Source organism: Triturus cristatus, chromosome 2_2 (assembly GCF_964204655.1).
Source record: "Triturus cristatus chromosome 2_2, aTriCri1.1, whole genome shotgun sequence".
Taxonomy (NCBI): Eukaryota; Metazoa; Chordata; class Amphibia; order Caudata; family Salamandridae; genus Triturus; species Triturus cristatus.
The window spans coordinates 925,998,752-926,013,639 of record NC_140582.1 but is presented as its reverse complement, the minus strand read 5'-3'; the positions used below and the strand labels follow the sequence as shown (position 1 = coordinate 926,013,639).

Here is a 14,888-nt window from a genome sequence, read left to right as displayed (position 1 = left end):
AGTCTAATGGAACAGGGCCCTTAATGTAAGCTGGGTCTGTAGGGGCAGCTTTGTACTTCTTTTCTATGAGAGGGTTGATGATTCAAGCCCTAACCGGAGCTTGAATACATCACTAGCATGCTTAATAACTTCTTTGAGCATGGGTACAGTAGATGCTGACCTTTGTGTGGTGTCGAAAGTGTCCAACAAGAAATCCTCCTCGATGGGGTCTGTGTGTAGGTCGACCCCGTGGTACTGGGCAGCTGTGTGTACGAGCCGATTAAAGCCCATGGTGTCCTCTGGCGGAGAAGGCCTAGAGGGGTAGATGTCATCTTGCGGGAGATTAGGGACATCACAGCCATACCATAGTCATCCCAAGGGTCAGGGGAACAAGGTGGGCTGGGATCCCCTAGTGGAACATCGGACGCACCCCACCCCCTCCAGTTTCATCAGAGGTTTCATCATGGTGGAGGAGGAGGAGGGACTCTAAGAGGGGATGTAGTAATGTCCCTCTTCTTAAGTGGTGGAGCAGGTGTAGGCTTGTCCAGTGGTCTTTTCATGGAGCTTAGTGTCATCTGACCAGTTTTAGGGTCTTTAACCAGAGTTTTTTGTGCAGGGTGTGGTCGAAAAAGCTCTTCTGATGAAGGTTGGTTTTTCGGCGCAGAGTGTTTCGGTACCGGGGGCTTTTTCGGCACCGGATCTGGAGTGTCCTTGGGTTTGGACCCATGTTGTTTTGCAGTCTGTGTGTTTTTTCGGTCCCGATGATTTTTCGGCTCCGAAGAGTGCGAGTCCGAACTCTTGGGGAGTGGCTTCTTGGTCGGCTTAGAGTGTTTTTTCGGTGCCGGCGAGTCGGTGCTTGTTGTTTTCGGTGTTGAGTGCTTTGAGATGGAAGCAGCGGTCGACACCGAGGTGGAGGGCGGTTTCTTTTTTCGGTGCCGAAGATGGAATTTTGGCACCAGAAGCAGGCTGACTCGAGCCAGAGTCACTGAAGGCTTGGTAGGCTTCTTTACCGGGCCAGAGGGCGGGGCATGGGAAGCGGTGTGTCGGTGTGCACCTGGGCCCGAAGGCGAAGGTGTGACCGAAGCCTTTTTTGTATGGAGGGGGTTGGTGGGGGGGGGGGTCGATGTCTTTACTTACGACACTCTGCGCCGGAGTGATTTTGGCTTTGGAAGCGCTGACAAGGCCTTCTTCAATCCGCTCCGGTACATCGATGCCCTATTGGAAGAGGTCGTCGGGGATTGCTGTCGACGTGCGAGCCATGGTCCTCCGAGCTAGCCGATCCCAAATAGTCTTCTTGGAGAGGAAAGAGGCACAAGCTGGACATTCTCTGGCCTCATGCTACGGTGACGAGCAGAGGTTACACACCTCATGCAGATCGGTGTGGTGAAACTTCGACCCACCTCGAGGACACTTCTTAAATGGCGCCCTTTCCAGGAGCCAGATGCTAAGGCCCAGGTAGGCCCGAAGGCCTTCGTCGACAACCGGAATCGAAGACTTCGAGAGATACGCGATGAGTAGGGTTCGCGATCAAGACAATACCGTAGAAAGGGTGAAATGGAATCGGTAACGGTTCCGAAGTGGAGCGCGAGAAACAAATCAGAGGCCGATGGCGGAAAAAAACAATCTGAGGATGGAGCCGATGCCCATGCGCACTGTGATCCAAGGGAGGAGTCACCTATCTCGTGACCTCTAAAGACTTTCCAGGACAAAACATCCGGGCCCAACACCAGATGGCGATCTATGCTAAGTGTGTGATCTGCCGCTCATATGCCTCGAACACTCTTTTCATTAAGCCCGACTTGATTCTCAAGTCGCGATTAATGTACCTTGTTATAGTGTGCAACTTTTACAAAGTTGCCAATTTTTGCCTTTAGTCCCCTGTGCCCTTAACGACTGCACATGGAACTTTGCCCTGACGCTGCTTTCTGTTCTCCTGGGAGACGTGCTAACGATTCCCAGGAGAGGTTACAATAGCAGCCTGCACTGGAGAGAGGTATTACCTCCCCCTCATGAGAAGTGACAAAGGTGTTGGCTCAAAAAGAGACTTCAAAAAGGTGAGGCCGCCTTTGAATGGCAAATAGAAAACATTTGAGAGGGGCTACTTTATTGTCTAGGTGGACAGTGACACTAGAGACTGGGAAGGGAAAACCAGCTGCCAAACCCGTTTTCCAAGGGCGTGTAGCCCCCTTGGTAGCCACACACCTGAGTTGGATTAGGGGGCTCCGGAAGCCAAGAGAGGGTTCAGCCCTCTTGGAAGTGGGCAGAACGGTGCATCATAGAAAAGCAAGATTCCACACTTTGCAGGAAGTGGTCATCAGGAGAAAGGGAATCTGGTAGTCCATTGGCTACCAAATGCATCCTAGTCTGAGGGAATTCTCTGAGCAGAAAAGGGCACCTGTGGCACCCCGAACTCAGATCTCAACTGACCTGGAAGAAGGACGAAGAAAGACTGCCCTGCTGCACCGAGTAAGAGTCTGCACTGGCGTTGACAGCACCTGCTGAACGTCCCCAACAAAGGAGAAGGGTCTGTGCCTGCTGTGTTCTGTTCGTGCAGAAGTCGTCTCCGAAGAAAAAGACTCCAAGGGACAGTTGGATGACCTTCTGTTCATAGCACAGGGCTTCAACAGCTGAATAAGCCTCCTGGGGCAAGTTGGTAGCCCATATCTTTAAGGTACCGCTTCTTGTCGCCATTGAGCACCAGAGACCAGGACCCATTTCTCAAAGTTGCACCCAAGCTGCTGGACCTAGAAGAGTCATCAGAGTGCAGCTCGGTCGCCCAGAAGACAAGTTAATGCTCCAGGAAGGATTACCCTGCGAACAAAAAAACGGGCGACTGGTAGTCCAGTGGCGAGTGTACTTCTACCAGACTCAAGAGGACTTTGAAGGACATCAACCCTGTGGCAAGGACCGTCTCACCAAGCTCGGGGACTGAGTTGTAGCCGCATAAAGACCCAGTCGACCACAATGCATCCACAGCATCCTTAAAGAATCTTCAGCATCCTGAATCCCTTGCACTAGATCCCTTTCCATAGGAGCCTATGGCAAGGAGATAAAGTGCCTGGAACCGACTGGAGACTGCTTCTTTTCTGGAGTTAACTGTTTCTGAGAACCTTGCTGCCCCCTCCCCCCTCCAAACTGGCTCCCTGCCGGAGTTGGTCACCCAAAGCACATCTAACCGACCGCATTACAACTAGCCAAAGTTTTTGCTCAAAAAGTTTTTAAGTGTCTTTGTGGTGGAGTAAAAAGCACATATTTACTATACCTTTAAAATCTATATCTCCGGAACATTCCAGTGGATCTTTTTTGGAATGGTGTCGAAAAAAAGACACTATATTCAGTCAGATTTTCAGTTACTTCATTACTTGTTTTGGTACTGTTAAAAGACTGTTTTCATTTGTGCAGGCCCTGCTGCTCAGAGCCACAGCTACCCAAGGCTGATAAAGGGTTTAACAAATGAAACCCACTGGCCCGAAAGGGGTTGGTAGTTTTATTACACAGTGAGGTCACACAAGCACACCATATAATACAATTTCCTCACATTCACTATAAACACATTAGACCGTACAAATTTGAGAACTCACAATAATGTACCTCCACGTGTATTAAAAACACAGCCCTTATTAGTTTAGAGTAAGACCAAAGTTAATTAAGAACAACCACCCAAAATACCAGGAGGATAATTACATGGACACAGGTACATTTTAAAACATTCCAAGTCCCAACCAGTGCCGCTAGCTACCTTTTATTGGCAGGGGGCGACACTTTTCTAGGTGTCGTCTAATATAATTCATGCTCTACATATAAACATGCGACAGCCATTTCTCACCAATCTGGTAGTGGCCTCATTATCAGTGACCCTTCACCCTGCTCCAGGCAGGTCGCTCCCCAGGCCGCGACAGCACCACCTGTTGTGCCTGCGTTTCCCTGCTCGCTGTTGCTGCCACTGCTGTGAGTTCGAGGCCCTCCTCCACCCGCAGGCTATCACCTGCGCCCCATCCCTGGTGGCCAGTGGCTGGCCGTAGGTTTGCTGGTACTGTATTGCTCTTGGTTTATTGTTTAACTGTTTCGTTTTTTCCTCCTCTGTTTTGACGGTTATCTTGTTCATTTTCCCTCCTTTCTCCCTCTGTATTCTGTATTGCACCTGGTTTATTGTTTAACTGATTCGTTTATCTCCCCCCCTCTGCTTGACTGCTATTCTGTTAATTTTGCCTCCTTCTCCCGTTGTATTCTGTGCCCCCCTTTTGCCTTCTGTTCCCTCGCCGTCCCTGCCCCAGTTTCTCCCGCCGCTGCGTTCCCCCCCCCCCCCGCTCTGTACTGTATTGCCTGTCCATAATTCCCTAGTTATTCCCCTCCGCTGTATTCGGTGCCCTCTTTTTGCCTTCCGTCCCTCCCCCCGCTCGCCCACTCCCTCCTCCCAGCTGCTCCTCCATCCCACCTCCCCTTCTTATGGCGGCCGCTGCGCGGTGAGGAGAGCGACCCGTGACCCTGCTCCAGGCAGGTCGCTCCCCACGCCGCGACAGCACCACCTGTTGTGCCTGCGTTTCCCTGCTCGCTGTTGCTGCCGCGAGTTCGAGGCCCTCCTCCACCCGCAGGCTACCACCTGCGCCTCATCCCTGGTGGGCAGTGGCTGGCTGTAGGTTTGCTGGTACTGTATTGCTCTTGGTTTATTGTTTAACTGTTTCGTTTTTCTTCCTCTGTTTTGACGGTTATCTTGTTTTGCCTCCTTTCTCCCTCTGTATTCGGTATTGCTCCTGGTTTATTGTTTAACTGATACGTTTCTCTCCCCCCCCCCTCTGCTTGACTGCTATTCTGTTAATTTTGCCTCCTTCTCCCCTTGTTTTCTGTGCCCTGTGCCCCCTTTTGCCTTCTGTTCCCTCACCGTCCCTGCCCCCGTTTCTCCCGCCGCTGCGTCTCCTGCGGCCCGCACCCCCTGCTCTGTACTGTATTGCCTCTATGTTCCCTGATCACGGTTCACTGTTAATTCCCTCGTTATTCCCCACGTTGTATTCTGTGCCCCCTTTTTGCCTTCTGTTCTCTCGCCCCCGGTTGTTCCCGCCACTGCGTTCCCCCACTTGCCCATTCGTCCACTCCCTCCTCCCAGCTGCTCCTCCCTCCCCTTCTTATGGCAGCGCGCGCCGAAGGAGCGCTTAAGGCAAGCCCGTCTGCGCCCGTCTCGCGCCAGAACCTCTGGCCGCCGCAAACGCCAGTCTCCGCTACGACTCTAGCACCTTCCACGCACTCAATGCCGGATGACCACGCACCTGGTGCCTGGTCGCCCCGAAGCGCACCCAAGGACCCTTCTCCTGCCGGAACTGCAGAGTCACCAGCATCCGGCCCGCCAACCCACCGACCAGGAAAGAACCCAACTACCTCAGATGCATTCTTCTTAACACCCGCTCCGCCCGCAAACACGCCGTTGAACTCTGGGATCTACTCGACTCAACCTCACCAGACGTCGCCTTCCTGACGGAGACCTGGCTGAACCCCTCCTCGGCACCCGACATCGCCATAGCCATCCCAGGCGGCTACAAGATCACCCGCAGGGACCGCACCATCGTCCACAGGATCACTCTCAGAGTCTCGACCAACACCGACGACACCCTCAGCACCACCGAACACCTGCACTTCCAGGTCCACACCGACCCCAACACCACCCTCAGAGAAACCCTCGTCTACAGACCGCCCCCGGACCCCGACCACAGTTCAGCGACTCCATCGCTGACTTAGTCAGCACACACGCCCTCGCTTCCACGGACTACATCCTCCTCGGGGACCTGAACTTCCACCTCGAGAACAACTACACCAACTCCACCACCCTGATCGACAACCTCGGACTCAGACAACTCGTCACAACACCGACCCACTCCGCCGGCCACACGCTTGACCCCATTTTCTCCGCAAGCTCCCACGTCTCCTTCAACCATACCACCGAACTCCACTGGACCGACCATCGCTGCATCCACTTTACCTCCTGGAAACCCACCATGCACCACCGCACCCAACAGATCCCCTCCGCCGCTGCTGGAGCAAAGTCACCAGAGACCAGCTAACCACCGCCCTTGCCCGGAGCCCACCCACCGACCCCAACTCCGCCGCCCGCAACCTCAGACAGTGGATCGACTGCACGAACACCCTCACCCGATCAAGAAACCCTCCAACAACCACACCAGCAAGAAAGCCAGCTGGTTCACTGAAGACCTCCAAACAAACCTGCCGAAAGCTTGAGAAGAAATGGCAGCCTGAACGAACACTGGACAGCTACGCAGCCCACAAGAACGCCACCTGCAGACACCATCACCTCATCAGATCCGCCAAAAGGACCTCCTTCAAAGACCGCCTAGACAACAATGCACACAACAGCAAAGAGCTCTTCAACATCGTGAAGGTACTCTCCAACACCAACAACATCCCACCTTCGCAAGACCTGTGCGACTCCCTTGACATCTTCTTCCATCGCAAGATCGCAGACATCCATGACAGCTTCAACACCACAACCACCCCGACAACCACGGAGACCTCCGCCCCCACGACCACCATCCGCCTACTTTCCTGGACCAACATAAACGACGACGACACCATCAAAATCATGAACACCATCCACTCCCGATCTCCGTCAGACCCATGCCCACACCACATCTTCAACAAAGCCAGCACCACCTTCGCACCCCATCTCCGGAAAGCCATCAACATCTCCTTCGAGACAGCAACGTTCCCGGAGAGTTGGAAGCACGCAGAGCTCAACGCCTTACTCAAGAAACCCAAAGCGGACCCAAAGAACTTCCGGCCCATCTCCCTGCTCCCGTTGAAGGTCATTGAGAAGACCGTCAACAAACAACTGACCCGCTACCTCGAGGAGAACAAAGCAAAACCAAAGGGGATGATGGACGGAGTGTTGAACATTGCAAGCACTCACCTCCAGACAACTGATCTGGGTTTAATCCATCATCACTCTTTAGCTCACTCCGCCACCCCAGTTCAGACATGGCCATATGCAAATCAGTCTGACCCTGTGCCTCATGGGAACAGTCCAGCCCGAACTGCCAAGCCATGTCTTCCCTGGACCGGAAAAAAGCATCCTGGTACCGGTTTCTGGCTAATCAGCCGTCATCAGCCAGGCTTGCTTGAATCCAGTGGAGGAGAACAGCATCATGGACCCGTCCCAGTCCGGGCTCCGCAGCAACCACATAACCAAAACTGCCCTCGTCGCCGCCTCCGACATCAGGGCCCTGCTCGACAACGGAGAAACCGTGGCCCTCATCCTCCTGGGCCTGTCAGCGGCCTTCGACATGGTCTGCCACCACACTCTACGCACACATCTCCACGACGCCGGGATCCAAGAGAAGGCCCTGGACTGGACCACCTCCTTCCTCTCCGGCAGAACACAGAGCGTCCGCCTCCCCCTTTCCGCTCCGAAGCCACAGAGATCATCTGCGGCATACCCCAGGGCTCATCCCTCAGCCGAACGCTGTTTAACAGCTACATGGCACTGCTCGCCCACGTCGCCCTACTGCACGACCTCAACATTATCTCCTACGCCGATGACCCCCAACTGATCCTCTCCCTCACCAAAGACCCCCACACCGCCAAAGCCAACCGCCACTAAGGAATGAAAGCCGTCGCCGAGTGGATGAAGAACAGCCGACTGAAGCTGAACTCGGACAAGACGGAAGTACTCATCCTCGGCTCCACCCCCTCGGCCTGGGACGACTCCTAGTGGCCGACCACACTGGGAACAGCTCCAACACCCACCGATCACGCATGCAACCTAGGGTTCATCCTCGACTCTACCCTCTCCATGTCAAAGCAGGTCAACGCCGTCTCGTCCTCCTGCTTCAACACCCTCCGCATGCTCCGCAAGATCTAAAAGTGGATCCCCACCCAGGCCCTCGTCAGCAGCAGGTTGGACTATGGAAACGCCCTCTACGCAGGAGCCTCGGCCAAACTCCTGAAACAACTTCAACGCATTCAGAACGCCTCCGCACGCCTGATCCTCGACATCCCTCGCCGCAGCCACATCACACCCCACCTGAGAGACCTGCACTGGCTCCATGTCAACAAGAGGATCACCTTCAAGCTCCTCACCCACGCACACAAGGCACTCCACAACACCGGACCAGCGTACCTCAACAGGCGACTCAGCTTCTACACCCCCACCCGCCAGCTCCGCCGACCTCGCCCTCGCCACAGTCCCCCGCATCCAAAGAGCGACCTCTGGCGGCAGATCGATTTCCCTCCCCATCCACCTATGGCAGACCCAAGACCTGCTGACCTTCAGAAGACTCACGACCTGGCTTTTTAAGCAGAAGCAGCATCCCCCCCCCCCCCGCCAGCGCCTTGAGGCCCTCACGGGTATGTACTGCGCTTTACAAATGCTCTGATTGATTGATTATTGGTGCCAAAGGCCATGCTAGGTCCCAGTATAATCCCAATGCCACCACACAGAGAAGGAGCCTGGATCCCCTCCGCTTAGGTTCCGTTTGTGCTTCTTACAGAGAGAGCGCGAGTAAGAAAAGAAAGGAAAGAAAAACGTTTAAACTAGAACAAGGATTACCTTCAGGACCAGGTTGAGTTCCTTTAGTTTCAATGGTAAAAACATGGTGATAAATTCCTCTGCCTAGAGAAATTGCGATACAGAGAGTTAATGTCTGAAAAGTAAGGGAGACACTACCATCCGCAGAAGAACTAGGGTTAATCAGAGAGACAGACAGTATATAGTCCAAGCATGAGAATATGGGCAAGGAAACACAGGGTACAGGTAGGGACTGTGGGTGTGGGCAAAGAAAGAAATAGGGTACAGACATATGTAGCCGTGGGCAGGGATCTTCGACAGCAGTATTCCTACTCTTTCTGAAGTAGTTACCTCCTTGAAAAGAGCATCCCGGAAAGCGTTCACCTACAAGAAAAAAAAAGAAGCTGTTAGATAGGGTGTATCTTGGAAAGATATTCCTTCAAATCGAATCACCTTCTCAGTTTAACATTTCTGAGTGGGGTTAAGTTTCATAGACTTTGGAATGAAGTTCTTCTATCTTGGTTAAAGAATACATATGATTTTTGTGGATAACATTCTGGTGGTAAGGTAGGGTGTTTTCTTTACTCAAGGTACAATGGGCTGTACTCATATGATGAAATGGTGGGGTGTTGTCTACTGTTGGTCTAGAAGGCGTGTTCTCTCTTATGGATTGCCCTATCCTGGCTGTAGAGTGAAGGTGTGCCGTTATCTATAAATATAGTGAGAGTGTTCCATCCCCATAGATATAGTTGGAATGTTTTGCTGTCGGTTACATAACGGTATTCATCTTTCCAGATATTAAAGTGGGGAATTATCTGCTGATGGGACAGCGTGGTATCTTGTGTACTGCTGACAGAGTAGGATTCCCTTTCTCTTGGTGCTAGAGTTGGATGTTCTCTCATGGTGGTTGTTTCTCTATGTTTTATGGCAGGAAGTTCTCTTCAGGCAGTATAGCAAAGAGTTTTCTCTTAGTGGTAGAGTACATGGTCTACCCTGGTGGAACAGCAGGGTTTTGCTACTACTGGTATAGTGGGATTTTCTTACAATTGCATAGTGAGGGTTTTTCCCCCAAAGCAGAAACGTGTTCTCTTATGGTGACAAAACAGGAGTGAGATCACTCTAGTTTGGGGGGCGGGGGTGGGGGAGGGGGGGGGTGTTATGGGGTACTTCTTTGCTAGAGGTTTACCAAGGAGGACGGTTTCTCACTTAGTGGCTTAGCAAGGGTGGGGTCGGTTATTTCTTGGCAATGTGGCATGGGGTGGTTCTCTCCTGGTGGGATAGCGCAGGGTTGTCTTGGTGGAGTGTTACGCTGTAGGTGGGACAGGGGGCCCTATCCCCTGCTATACTACTAGAAGGGTTTGCCCACGCGGTCACTACGGGGGGCAAGAAGTGGGTGGGGGGTGGGGGGGGGGGGGGAGGTGTGGAGTCTCACCTGGTGGTCTAGCGGTGGCATTCTCACGTCGAGGCATGGGTTTTTATCCTAGAGGGGGATTCTTTCCTAGTTGTAGGGCCTGCGCGCAGTTTGCTAAGTTAGCATGTTGTCCTGACACGTGCAACCACTTGTCAGGCCTTACTTTCCCTTTTGCATAGACAGTGGGCACCCCTGTGGTAGGTCCCAGGTAACCCCTGGGCAGGGTGCTGTGTTGGTAAAAGGCAGGACATATCCTAAGGTGTGTATGTTATGTCGACAGTGAAAAGCACTCCATTTCTGTTTTTCACTGGTGAAAGGACATTCTGCCCATAGGACAAAATGGGGGAGGCTGGGTATTGTGTTTGTTAGTCTAGTTTCTCATAGGATTAAAATAGAGAGGTGAAGTTTAGTATGTATGAACTCACAGTGTCATAACACATCTTTCTTTGAAGGTGGTTTTGTCACTCTATGTCCAGAAACCAACCTTTTAGAAAGTGGCTGAGTTTTGTGCTTTAAGCATTTCTGTGTGTCTCAGCTGTATGTGGATTGACTGTCTGGATCTCAGAGGGGAGGGGTGAGATGGCACCAGGCTGACCTGCATCTGGAGAGAGGGCGTAGGAGAAACCGCGGGAGGTGAAGAGGCCTAGGTTGCAGCTTTAAAACAATTGACCCATCTCCAGCTGAGTGATTTAGGATCCAGCCCCCAGTATCAAAGGGAGAAAGGTGACACTGGTAACGAGACACCCAGAACTGATTTAGGCAGGGGTCAGGGACCAATCAGCACAACGAACTTCAAAGACATTGAGGGGTATAACTATGAGTGCTGAGGCCCCTGAATGTTGGAATAGGAATCGAAATGGATTGAGACTGAAAAGGCTTGGACCCATTTTGTGGTCAAGAGAAACCTCTGCTAAGGAAGGAACAACTGAATAGACTGCTGGGAAGGACCAATCCTTGCTTTGCGATCTGGGGCTGGTCTGCAGTTTGCCGTCTTAACAGAGGAAGAGGCTGTTGGGACTGTGCTTCGTGCGCCTGGGTCCCCCTGCTTGTAGAAGACTGTGCTTTGTGCTGTGTCTTGTAACCCCAAGGGCCTGAGGTGAGCTGGCTCCCTGTTTGAAACACAGGAACATAAAAGTTTCCGGAGAATTCAAGTAACGCGGTAGGCACGTGTTGTGGCAGCTTGAGGCCCTCAGAAGGTGTGCCCTGTGATCTTGGACACACAAAGGTGAAGCGAGACTCGGACACGCTGGGAGCGTGTCGTGGTGCACAGGAGGTGTTGGTAAAGAGCGCCTGGTCAATGTGTGCACTGAAGTGAGACTCAGACGCGCATGGTGCGAATGTAGGTAACATTTCTTTGCGGCATCAATTAATAAAATGTGTTGATGCATGATAGTATTTCTCAAATATACTAATAATGGAAAATAAGTGTAACTAGTTTTAATAAGATTATGGGATACAAAAATAAACAAGCACTGGTAAAGCCAGTAGATCTGAAATTGTTGGTCAGCCTTTTGGTTTTGTCAATGCGTGATTTGTTTTGGCATGGTTTTTGTAAAACATTATTAGTGTGGGAGCTGCTGGGCTCTTGCCATTATAACAAATATTGGCAAAAGCAAAAATTGTTTTGGTCTCAAAAAGCACACATTGCATAGCACTTCCTGGCACTGAACAAAACAACTGTATCAATATGCTCCTTGTGAAAGAACAGAATGCTGTCACTACCAGTGAAGCTAGCCGATAGACAGAAAGAGAGACAACATTTTAATACACACAAAAGGTCATGGTTAACACCAGACCTATAGGGGCCCAATTATTAAATAAAGTGCACCCATGTCCTTGGATTAAGTGCAGTTGTACAACTTTTGTGAATTCACAAGACTTAACAGAAGCAGGCCAAGAAATAGAACTCCTAGAAAATATTTGTTAACTGCATTTTAGAATGATCAAATATGCAGGTGTAGATCTGCTCATGCAAAAATCGGAGTGTTTGCAAGTTCACTTTCCCTCTAACCACTTATTTCTCAACCCTTGAAGAAGTATTAGGTCTGCCACTGTCAGGAGTAAATATACAACCTTTCTCAGTATGGGAAAAGATTAGAAAAAAGTTGGTGAAAACTCTTAAAACATGCAAGTTAGTAGATTTGTACAGACTCAGGAGGGTCTTACAACCCTGGAACTACCTTTACCTTCAGCCCCAGTATGTAGATCTGTGGAAACGTGGCAACATAAGGGAATTGCTGGTACTCAAACCCTACTATGAAGGAGCCCTGGCATAAACAGGGATGCTTTTTCAGAACTCTTATATAATGAGATTGCTGTCATAATTTGTCGCCGCATTACATTGCACAAAAGGGACAACTGGATTTTGTTACAGGACAAGTAGATTTATGAAGCAACCTGCCCCATGGACAAGTACATATTTTATTAAATTCCACACCCCTGTCTAATACCTTCAGGTCGAGTTTGCGATATACAAAACTGCAAACAAATGTACGATTTTCTGATGTTCCTCTGACATGCTTAATTCTATAAGCACCTTTAAAAGTGTAAGCTAGCATTTCAGTTCAACCATGTGTAACAGCTCCCAGGCAGTCTCTGTGTCCTCGCAAGGCAAACGTGTTTATGGACCGTGTTTGTTTCTCCTGCTACAAGTCTATTTGTATATAGTCATCAGCAAATATACCTTAATGACTTCATCCACATCTGTTTTTGTGAAGGTATTCCTGCGCTCGGCTTTGGGTACTCAACTTAGTGTTTAGTCGTAGTTTTGAGCTGAATTTTCACAGCATGTACATTTTACTGGTTGTTTCATGCTATCTCATGCGAGCTGTTCGCCGGCAGCAGAAGGCTTCCAGGCTTTGGGCAACTTGTTTATGCCCACACTAGTTGCGATGCTGCGCCGAATCTTAATGCGTGCATCTCATTAACAAGCATTTGCAATGCAATAGGTCTCACATTTGCGAAAATTTGACCTATTGGTATTGTAAATGATAATGCCTTTTATTATTGTATGTTTTTTAAACATATAAATAAAAAGGCATTGTCATTTACATTGCTAATAGCACAAAATCTTGCAAATGCGAGACCTAATGCATTGCAAATGCTTGTTTTTCTTAAGGGTTACACCCAGAAAAGTTTGAATTGAAATTTTGATTCTGCGTGTTTCAAAGCTGGTTCTTGGGCGACATTATGTTAATGGTAAAAGAACAAAGAAACTTTTAGCTTGTAAGAGCCATCTCCGCCTGATCACAATGGAATCACTGCTGACTGAACTGCCTTAGCCCTCCAAGAAGTAGAGGTGGGCGAGCCAACAAATTAACACGTCAAGTCGAGCCAAGGGTCTGGCTTGGCTCTTAAAGCCCTGAGAATGTTTTCCCTGTGAATCATACAACAAAAATCACGTACAATATGATAAAGTCGCTTCAGTATATAAAAAAGTTTATTTCTTTAACACGATGAAGCTGTGATGTTAGCATATCACTGAGAAGTGCCAACTAACAAGCATTTGCAATGCAATAGGTCTCGCATTTACGCGAGTTTGAGCTATTGACATTATTTATAAATGACAATGCCTTGTATTTATGTTTAAAAAAACGAAAACAAAAATAAAGGCATTGTCATTTACACTGTCAATTGCTCAAACTAGCGTGAATGCGAGACCCAGTGCAAATGCTTGTTTTTGACTGGTAGGACGCTAGGAAGCTTTGGTTTGTCTACGGAAATTTTATCATCACGATTCCTCGATCTTCTTCAGAATAACTGGGCGCCATCTGCTGGTAGTAATATGGGATATATAACTCCGTGCATGAAAATGTGGTGTCTGCTAAAATGGCGATCTGCATGCCATTTTACGTCATGCGAACATTGTTTGATTTGACAGTTCACGGCTATTTACAACTATATTTTGCCTAACATTTGCTTCTCCTTTTTACCGTGGGTCACGCTTTCTAGGTGTTTAAGTTTTAATAGCTTGGTACATTTTGAGCAGTTCACTGCTCTGCTTTTCTAGGCTATATGGGAGCACACTTTTTAGGTCTCGCCTGGCTATCGCGTAAGCGATCGCACAACAAGACTTATGTAGAGGCTTCAGAAAATGCTCCTAAAGGCTTCCCAGGCGGATCGGGTGGCGGTTACGCGCACAACCACGCGCATTCCATTTGCCACCAGCTACTTCCTGCACGTGCGCCACCTCACGCATTCAGAGAGATTTAGTAAGGGGCACAAGACCTTAGGAATGCGGTTTATGGCCAGTGCATGTGAGGCATTCAAGCGCGAAGCTGGCATCGGACTTAAAAGCAGCAGACTGCTTTCGCCAGTGCGCGCTCGGCCTCACTTCCTGCATCCCCTCTTACAACAATTAACTTTCGTTATAACTCACACCCCATATGCTCGTTCCCTCCCACCCTTCCTTTGATGTCCGCTTTTCTTGTTGTTTACAAACCACGCCGCACACTGCTGCACGCCACATGCCGCTGCACGGCACACGCCGCTGCACGCCACATGCCGCTGCACGCCACACACTGCTGCACGCCGCACACTGCTGCACGACACTGCTGCATGCTGCACGACACTGCTGCATGCTGCACGACACTGCTGCATGCTGCACGACACTGCTGCACGCCGTTGCATGTCTCACACTGCTACACGAAACACTGTTGCACGCCACACACTGCTGCACGCCGCACACTGCTGCACGCCGCACACTGCTGCACGCCGCACACTGCTGCACGCCACACACTGCTGCACGCCACACACTGCTGCACGCCACACACTGCTTTTATGCGAGTTTATGCTACTGACATTGTAAATGACAATGCCTTTTATTTGTTTTAAAACCAAAACATAAATAAAAGGCATTGTAATTTTACAATGCCAATAGCTCAAACTCTTATAAATGCGAGACCTATTGCATTGCAAATGCTTGTTATATAATGACACAGTGACGTGCTTCTTTTGCAGTTTTTCGTCCTGCGATACCTGCTTTTTTGT

At 50.1% G+C, this 14,888-nt stretch overlaps 1 protein-coding gene across 1 annotated transcript in view; it reads right to left on the bottom strand.

Moving 5' to 3' along the window:
• Positions 1-14,888, bottom strand: part of LOC146862960 (proteasome activator complex subunit 2-like) — a 174,874-nt gene that overhangs the window by 153,188 nt on the left and 6,798 nt on the right. The window contains exons 2-3 of the mRNA XM_085642332.1: positions 8,840-8,872; positions 8,531-8,593 (exon numbers count right to left, since the gene is read on the bottom strand). Coding sequence (XP_085498458.1) covers positions 8,531-8,593; positions 8,840-8,872 — 96 coding nt within the window. The remainder of the gene's footprint in view (positions 1-8,530; positions 8,594-8,839; positions 8,873-14,888) is intronic.